The 9,881-nt window shown below is 42.1% G+C and overlaps 1 protein-coding gene across 1 annotated transcript in view; it reads right to left on the reverse strand.

The window, feature by feature from the left end:
- The window catches only part of slc41a2b (solute carrier family 41 member 2b), a 17,772-nt gene continuing 7,891 nt past the window's right edge, over window positions 1-9,881 (reverse strand). Inside the window, exons 7-11 of the mRNA XM_017426268.3 lie at window positions 7,891-8,038; window positions 6,866-6,945; window positions 4,510-4,641; window positions 3,778-3,926; window positions 1-1,344 (exon numbers count right to left, since the gene is read on the reverse strand). Of these exons, the coding sequence (XP_017281757.1) occupies window positions 1,159-1,344; window positions 3,778-3,926; window positions 4,510-4,641; window positions 6,866-6,945; window positions 7,891-8,038 (695 nt within the window). The 3' untranslated portion in view covers window positions 1-1,158. The remainder of the gene's footprint in view (window positions 1,345-3,777; window positions 3,927-4,509; window positions 4,642-6,865; window positions 6,946-7,890; window positions 8,039-9,881) is intronic.

Consider the following 9,881-nt stretch of genomic DNA (forward strand, 5'->3'; position numbering starts at 1 on the left):
TTAGATTGTTTTTGTATTTATTTTGACATTGTATTGGGCTCAAGTGAGCCATAAAAGCAAAAAGAATTGCCATATTTCATATAAAATAAAATAAAAATCTGCCATCTTCGAATCTCGCGGGTTTTGGACCTAACAAACATGACAGTGGATTGTTTTAAAATGAAAAAAACAAACATGTCAGCCATGTAAAGAGGCACAACATGAAGTTATAGGCTGTTCTCAGACACTGAACAGAGATCCTGGAAGGACTTGGATTCATTCAGTCATCGTCTGTGTTTCGTTACAGGACAGATTGAAAACCTCGGACAATGGGATAGGTTTTGTTCCAGCCCTTCAAATCAAGCAGAAGTGAACTAATCCGGTCTGTGCAAACAGATAAGTCATTGGTTGTATGCAGATATGCAGCAAAAAGGAAATGGAAGGCAGTCCCCATTAAAAATGCTTCTCGACTGAAATGATAAAACTAAAACAGTTAATTAAACTTACATATAGAGCTGGTGGTAGTTGTTAAAAGTGATGTAAAATCAGGCTCCTTTGAATTATTTACTTCCAGCTTTGGTTAGGGATTTTTGGTTGTTTTAAGTCCCCAAAAGTACCGCTTGACTGGATGAGAGGAAATGAAGATACCGTGAAGCTTATTGAACTTAAAACCTATAAAAATTTCGATGTAGACAAACTGGACACGCATTGCTTTTCTAGAAACGCTTCGATGTCAGCTGGTGGGAACAAAGGGAGCGTTAAGTCCATGATGGGAAGATAAGTCCCTTTACGCTACGGCGATTCTAGGAATGTTGAACAATTCATCTAAAACAAAATGACCTTTTCTGCGTGGAACCCACTGATTGTGATGGAAAGCTACATAATACATGAAGGCAGAGAGGAAATGTTAAAACACAGTGGGAGGTAAATCCCAAAACAAGTAAAGTTCCTTCAGATGCTGCTGGACCGGCAGATGGCGCCACCTTGGATAAGTGTTACGGATGTTTTCCCGCTCCTCTTTGACAAACAATAAAATATCCAAATGCTTTGGTGCAAAAGATGCAGATCAGAAAAGCTACCGAGAACAGTCTTTAAGTTAAAGAACAGAATGCCTTCTGTATTTGGAAAATAGTTTCTAACTCAACATGGAACTCAGAAAGCTGAGTTTTGAAGGCCTCTTCAGTCGCCCACGTCGCTGTCTTGGTCGCCGATGAGCCACAGGAAGTGGAAGCTGATGGCGAGCAGGGCGGTGCCCAACAGATCGCCGAGGGCGGTCAGGTACGGGATGGAAAAGCTGTCGGGATCTTTGCCGTTTCGCCACATCGAATAGACCATCCAGTCTGCTATGCACAGCAGCAGCAGCACCTGGAGCAGGAACCAGAGTCACTAAACGAATGTGTTGTTTTAAAACAATAAAACCAATAAAGACAGACATGCAAACCGGCTAGCTCAACAAAAAACAAGAAACGGAAACAGCTCGAAGGAACCGACATCTGATTGGACACTGAAAAGTGAGCCTTGCTACGACTCCTGGAACTATGTAGACAAGATGCTCTGCCCCCCTCTGCCTAAGGACATCTGTGGATCTGTTCAGAGCTGGCGGATAAACTTTCCATCACATCATCAAAGACAATGGCCTCTGTGACGTACTTCATGGACTTCTTTACAAACACACACACACTACACCGCCTTCCACCGTCTCTACACACACACACTTTCCGCTGAGTCATCTCTCTCACTCCAACCCCCACACCACCACTCTCTCCCTTCTTTCCCTCCTTTTCTATCTTGGTTAGTAATTATTACGTCGGCTGTTTTAGCGGGCCTGGTACTACTTAGAAAGTTTGGTACCGTTACTTTTAGCATTATCGTGTTTTAGCTTATTTAGCCTTCCCGTACATTTAATTTAGTTTATTTTAGCTCATACTTTAGATATTGTTAGATTCCTAATCGTTGTTTAGTTCAGCTTCAACTTTATCCTGATTTTATTTAGAGTATTTTAGCTACTATTTTGACTGTCTTAGCTCATGTTTTCATATGTCTGGTTTCGTGATTTTATTTAGATTATCCTATATTTCATTTAGATTATACATGATTGTTGTGTTTTTCTTTTTGTGTTTCATTCTGTATTTGCTGAATTGAATTCTGTCTTTATTTATGTTGTAAAGCGCTTTGGATCGCCTTGTTGCTGAAAGGTGCTATATAAATAAATCTAACTTCACTTCACTAGAGCCGACGATCTTTAAAGCTGCAGTAGGTAACTTTTATAAGCACTTTTAGTTTTTCTTTTTACACATTTGTTAAAACTGTCACTATGTCCTGATGGTTGAAAATGAGACATACGAGTTCAAATTTTCAGGTCAAGTCCACGGTGACGAAAACTCACATTTGTCTTAGACAGCTGCCTTTTTCCTTGAGTGACCCCAAACGTTCTGTATTAACAAAAGTACGCTTCATTTCGATGGTAGTGATGCTTTCTTTTCTCCTAGAAGTTTGGAAAATGACTAAATGTTTGAATCTCTGCAAGCATTATGTCAGCAGGCCTCATCCCCGAGCCATGCTTGAAAAGAGTTTCCATTTCCCTTCAGATCTTTACAGTCAGGTTTGTGGATTTCTCTCTGAAACGATGATTTATTTGAATCTAAAACCTTTTAAACCTTTTAAAGGTTGTGTCCTTCTCTCCGTAAACATGAACGCACGCACCAATTTCTTGCAAAAGTACGCCGCGGTAGAATAAAGAGGCTCTGCAGTTGTCTGTGTCTGCACAAATAAATGATGACACAGCAGATTTAATTCAGCCTGTCATTTGTCCTCACACAGTTGTAATCTCGTTGCCATAAAGCAGCGCAGACAACCCCATTTGAGGCGGAATTCAGCTCCTGAATTCAATCAGTGACCTGATCAACATTCACACAACACCCTCACCGTCTTCAGCCAGGCGTTCTGTAATGAAGCCCTCCCCAAGAGAAGCTCCGCTGGCGAAGGATTTAATAGATCTGGAAAGTCTCCAACTCCTCTGAGGTCAGAATAACATCTCAATGTTGCATCTCCGCAATAAACATTTAAGGGGGAGTCTTAAAAGCCGTCCGGCAAAGAAGGAGTTGGACACAAACGCCGACTAAGACGACAGCCGATTCCGAGTCATTCCTTCATAATTCCTTTTCTCCTGGAGTTTTACACTAAGATCATCTCATGACGAGACGTACAAAACAGCTTCCCCCCCACTCTCCTGCAGCTGGGGAGGAAACTGGATAGTGACCGCAGTGAAGTTAGTTTTAAGTTGGATGTTGGATATTCGCGCTCCGAGGAGTTAGCGGCGTCTAGGTCACGGCTGACCCAAAACAGAAACCCTAATCTCGGCCAGCAGAGAACGGCGGTGTTTTGCTGAAATCTTTGTGGGCAAATGTGAAGCATTAGCGCACATTTTGGCTTCGGTCGCTGCTCCTGCACGCTCCCGGCATTCTGATGTTAACAGGAAGTGACGTCACGTGTCTTCTTCCTGAGTTATTTGGGGTTATTTTGTATTCCACGCTACACAAACCCACAAAGAAGAGACTAGACCGCAGAAACGGTGGTTATGTCCTTATTTAATAGAGTCGTTAGCATTTTTGGATGTTTAAACAGCCAACAGATGGGGACACACACCTTTGTCGCTGTTATTTTATGGGTCCGAAGCTGAAAAGTTTGTTGGCGTGACAAAGGTGGATGCTGGGATTGGAGGGGCGGTGGGAGATGGAGGTAGACGCTCAGATGCACGACTGAAAGGAAACGGTTGGTATTCGTCATAACGGGGCTCACCTGCAGCAAAGCAGCAGCCAGGTAGACTGACATGAAGATGGGCGTCAAGGTGGTGTGGCCGCTCTTCATCAGGTGGATCGTATATAAGAAGATCAGATGGCCGGGGATCACTAAAAGCAGGAGCACTTGAGCGGAACGATGATTTGCTCCTGAGAAAGGAAAAAGGAAGGAGGTTTATTATTAGTTCATGGAGCATTCTTTCACTCCGGTGTGTCGTTTAAGACCTTTTAACTCTTCCTCTATGTAAGATCCTGCCTCGTGAGACGAGGATGATGATGTTTTCATCCAATCTTTTGTTGTTATTCAGTAAATCTCCAATATGGATGCTTTTGAGCTGAGGGAGAAGCAGGAATACCTCCAAAAATCCACACAAATACAAGGGAAAGATGCAAGCGCCGCGCATAAAAGGTCCCATTTCAAGTTTCTACCAGTTTAGTTCATCTTTTTGCCTAAAAAGGCACGATCGTGCACTCTTAGTGTTGTTTCTTTAATTCTAATCACGACATCCACAATCGTAACGGTAGACCATGTGATCTTCTTGTATCTTTAGAAACAATTACAAATTATTCCCCTTTATGTGAATTATTCCTGGTTAAGAACTAAAAACACTGGCTTTAAGCTTTCAAATTAACTCTACTTTGAATGTGTTTATTCAGAACACCAGTTAAACAGCCCAAAGCAGCCATTGTGAGAGTTTCATACGTCTTATCGGTTGAGTTTTTTGGGACTGACCTGTGCCGCAGAACGTGCGACAGGGGTAGTAGCAGCCCTTGGCCTCGTCGGGAACCTCCCCGGGAGCGCAGTGGAAATGCAAATGGGTGGATATCCTGCTGGACTGAATGGCCACCAGGTTTCCTCCGATACCTGCGCAGAGCGGAGAGCTGTGAGGCCCGACGGCTGGAAGAGAACTGACCGCGGTGTGCACGAACAGTACAAAAAAATGTATTTTCCCCTTTTAATCCCCTGATTACTAACTTGTATGATGAGTAATAACAATTTCTTTTAATAGACACCAAGAAAAATAAATAAATCATGTGGAAATCGAACACTGATTTATTTCCATTATCCAGTAAAGTCGTAATGGTAGTTTTATTTTTACCACAATGCTCCTGAATCCCTGCACAACAGAACCGCGCCCTGTGTTGTTGCTGTTTTTTAAACTTATGGGGATTCTCCTGAGACTTCAGGAAGAGAGGCGCAGTGGAAGAAATGCTCTGGATGCTGCGATTGTTGCGCGGAGTAGGACAGCTGGTATCAGCCGGAGATTTCAGGCTTTACAGGCCTTCAGCTGGGGGACAGACAGCAGAAACGCTGCAGGGTAAGCTAACGCTGCTAACGCTGTTGTTTATATTCCTACCTTCGCTCTTTATGCTTGCATCTGGCCACACCCACGACCAATGAGTGAACAGGAGCTAAGCTTGCTCCGCCCACGAAGCAGGGCCGGCCCAGCTGGCCCTGCTCCGAAGCAGGGACCAAAGAAGCAGGGACCGGCCTCGAAAAAATGCCGGTGGAAAAGCACACAAAGCGAGCCGAGTAGAGTGGAGCCGGGACCTTTAGAGCCGGTGGAAAAGCGGCATATATCTGCTGATGGATGGATACGAAAGGATTTCCAAAGCCCTAAGCATCCCCAGGAGTTCTGATAAATCCATCACCAAAAAATGGAAGGACCATGGAACACGTTCCCACAAACTGAGTGACCGCGAAGAAGGAGAAGAGCGAGAGAGACCGCCGAGACACGAAATTAAGATCCTTGTGCTCATAAGAAGACATTGGCTTGACATCCCAAAACCCAATTAGAGTCAGAATCCAACTCCGTCTCTTTAAATGTCTCTTGGTAATATCATTTAATTAAAAGCTTATCTCTTGTTGAGGTGCCAGAGCCACAGGAGACCACAGATGAGCTGGGAGATGGAAGCGGTCCACAGAATTACTGAACTTATTTATGCATTTGAATATTTGGAGTCTTATCTATCAGGGACTGTTTGAGCAGACCCGACTCGACTCTTTTCAAATCCACCATCATTCACTTGTGGAAGCTCCACAGCACGAGACAAATGAACTCTGCAGCTTCTTATCCATCTTGTGTACAAACGATTAGTCTCCATCTTCTGCTCCCAGGGTCAAAGACTGCACTAATTAAAAAAACTGAGAAAATAAATGAGACGAACAACAAAAGACCAAGTTTCTGTGTTGCCCAACTTCCAATTTACACGGGTTGTTGGTATCCTTCGTGTGAAACATTAGTGCTGCCAGACTTTTATCCAAGTATTGTGGAGTTAGTTCCATTAACTGTAAAATTATTATATGAATATTTGAGCTATAATATGAGTTGAATATTTCGAAGAGTTGAGGTTTCGGCACAAAAAGTAGCCGAAAAGCCTGACGAAATCTGCTCGAGAGCTGGAAAGGAAGTGGGAAAAGCAGCTGAATCTTCGACGAAAAAGGAGAAGGAGAGACCATGAGCGGGACGGACAGAAAGAGCGGGAAAAAAAGAAAAAGGAGGCAAAAAAGGGCCATCACCGTTTGAACCTTTTCAGTTGCTCCATCCTTAAGTTGCTCATCGTTTTGCCTTCGACCCAACAATTTTAAAGGTTGAACGTCAGGTTTTTACAAAGGGTTGACCTATGACCTTGATCTTTGACCCCATGACCTTGAAATCAATAGGGATCATCCCTGATCCATGAAGTGTCCAGCTGTGCAGTTTGACATTCCTACGTTGCACAATTCCAGAGTTAAGAGCATGGACAAGGTTCTTACAAAGGGGCCGCCTGTGACCTTGACCTTTGATCCTGTGACCCTGAAATCAATAGGGATCATCCCTGACCTATGAGGCGTCCAGCTGTGCAGTTTGTCATTTCTATGTTAAAGGGTTATCAATTTAGAGTTTGGACAAAAAAAAAAAAAAAATTGTCCACAACCTGACGGACGGACGGACGAACGCTCAGGCGGACGGCGGTCCACCTCCATTAAATGACCCAGGACACAAAAGTTCATAATTGCTTCTTATTTGTTGAGACCAATAAAAAAAATCTGGCGTTTCACCAAATGTTTCCATTTATGCAAACTTAAAGAAACAGGAAGTACTCACCATTGATCACTGGGGTGTAAACTACAATTCCAGCCAGGTTTGGATCAGATACGGTTTTATCCAGAATGAGTCCTCCAATGCTGCAGAAATATAACCAAAAAAGGCAACAGAGGACATTGAAAGACAGCATCGCTCGTTCTGAATTTGTCTCAGGGATCTAAACATCAAATCTGCTTCCTTTTTTTATAATTTTTTTCTGATAAATTCTTATCAGCTTATGTGCAATCCCTTCAGGATTTTATGGGGCGTTTTTTAGTGATTGTTGCAGCTAAAATGTCTGATTTCGCGGGGCATTTGCCTAAAAGTTGCCTTTTTTTTTTACTAAAATCAATAAACAACCATAACTTTTAATATCTAAACCAAAAATACTTCCTAGTTTTGTAAGATAATCACCAACAAACACTGACATTCTCAAAAGGTGCTTTATTTGAGAACTTTGATAGCTTCTAAACTGACATTCATGAGCATTTCTGGATTGTCCCTGGTCTGCAGCTCTCCTCACATGTTTTGCAGACACAAAGTGACGTCACGTGTCTTCTTCCTGAGTTATTTGGGCTTATTTTGTATTCCACGCTACACAAACCCACAAAGAAGAGACTAGACCACAGAAACGGTGGCGAATCACTTTAGAAACAATAAATATTGGGTTAAAGTTGCAAAAAGCTGTGATTTTGCGGGGTTTGCTTGATTTTGCGTTAATAGTTGCGATCGCAACATCGCGGAATCCTGGAGGGTCCGACTGTGGTAACAGAGGTGGACATACATGACAAAACTGGGAATAAAGTTTTGTGGTTTTTTGCTTTCAGCTGGTGGGAAGTTGTATCACAGACTCCGACTACAAAGAAGGGAAAGACGAAATAATAAATCCTGTTCTGCTCAGCTGCAGGGGGAACAGAGGATGAGTGTGCTCCGGAGCTACTTTTTTTTTTTTTTTTAAAAAGGATGAGTCATCAAACAACCCAGATGCTGGAAGCAGCAGACGCGGAATGACTGTTCTTTCCCTTTTTCCAAGACTAAACACACACCTGCTGATGACCATGGCGGTGATGACTGGCTCCCACCCGGAGTAGAGCAGCGTGCGGCTGGCCGGGTGCTTGGAGGAGATGACGATCCATAGCGGCGTCAGACACATGAAGAAGGCACAGACCAGCGACGACACGTATGGATACGAGTCTGCGTGGAGGAATAAACACTGGGATTACACTCCTGGGGGATTCCACGGCCGAGCAAGTGGCTCTATGGAGTTCCAACACGCCAAAATCTTTTACAGAGAAACTATAATTACACTTTGACCGTGTTAATGTGACACTAAGAGCAGCCGGTTTGTCAAAGATCGGGGTGTTTTATTAGTAGCAGCTCTTACATGGAACATTCCAGCTATTTAGAAATGGGTCTTTGTGGGAAAAGTTATGAACATTACGAGTTCTCTCTTTTAGTAAGCACCTCGATACAAAAACGGATCAATTGATGTTAATTATGTCACATTCCATCCATCCATCCATCCATCCATCCATCCATCTTCTTCCTCTTCTTCATCTTCTTCCTCTTATTATAATAAAAGATTGGGAACTCCTTGTCTAGGATAATTACATTTTGTTAAGTTAACTTCTTACTGCCCCTAAATGTCCTGAAGATGCTAAAGCATTAAGATGATTATATTCTTTAATTTACGCAGATTTCTAATTTCCTTGCCGTCCCGTTGTTATGCGTTGCCATGACTACAGTCTCATATCAACTCACAGATGGACACTTAACGGACATAAATTGAAATTCTGCTTTGTTCGGAGTTTGATCCGAAAGTCTGTATTCAGAGGAAAAGGTGCACATGTCCTGCCATGGAATTATGGGGTTATTCTGGGGGAAAATAACTCTTCTTTAAACCGAGGTGGATTAAACAAATAAGGCTTTCCAAGCCATGAAACAATACAGTTTGTTCGGCTACAAAGTGAGGCAGGAGGGACCTCTACTGGTTGAAGATGGGGTCAAGAAACAGCCCAAAAACAGAAGCAAACTGATCTAATTTTAAAGATAATCCTAACTTTCAATGAGTTTTATTACTTCAAACCACTTAGAAATGTTTTTTCTTTTTATTTGAATAAAATATGTATGATTTAGGAGTTTGTATTTCAATAAAACACTGCATTATTGATAATTATTGGATAAAATTAAACATTGATTACGGTCCAAAGCAACAACAACTTTCTCCTCTAAAGCCCAAAGAAATTTGGGGAATTACTTTCATAATAATTTAATCCAGATTAGAAACATCCACCCTAGAAATGGATGTTTCTGACGACAACACAAAAGAAAAGCTAATTACAGACGTGCTCATGTCCAGTTTCACAAACTGTGACCTTTCTCTGAAATACACGAGAACAAGCATGTCAAAGTCAAGGCCTGCGGGCCAGATCCGGCCCCTCTGTAACATTTCATACGGCCCTCCAGTCTGGTTCAGATCGAGTCTCTGATTCTTATTTTTCTTAATTAGTGAAGTTTTCTCTGACAGTGACTAAGAAGCCAACAATATATAGTTTTAATTTCTGTATGATCAGGTTTTTGTGGAAAAATCTGTTTTAATGTTAAAAAATTGATTTAAACGCTGAGTGAAGCGTAAGAAATCAGTCCCTCCAGGATTTCACGGGCATTTTTTGTGATTGTTGCAGCTAAAATGCCTGATTTCGCGAGGCATTTTCCTAAAAGTTGCAATTTTTTTTTTTACTAAAATCAATAAACCACCATAACTTTTAATATATAAACCAAAAATCCTTCCTAGTTTTGTAAGATAATCCCCAACAAACATTGACATTCTCAAAAGGTGCTTTATTTGAGAACTTTGATAGCTTCTAAACTGACATTCATAAACATTTCTGGATTGTCCCTGGTCTGCAGCTCTCCTCACATGTTTTGCAGACACAAAGTGTTTGTCGATGCGTTTATGTTCCATGATTACACTGCAGGACGTGCAAAACAGCTGCAGCTGGGGAGGAAACTGGTTTGCTGAAATCTTTGTGGGCAA

This window comes from Kryptolebias marmoratus, linkage group LG1 (assembly GCF_001649575.2).
Source record: "Kryptolebias marmoratus isolate JLee-2015 linkage group LG1, ASM164957v2, whole genome shotgun sequence".
In the NCBI taxonomy this organism is placed as follows: domain Eukaryota; kingdom Metazoa; phylum Chordata; class Actinopteri; order Cyprinodontiformes; family Rivulidae; genus Kryptolebias; species Kryptolebias marmoratus.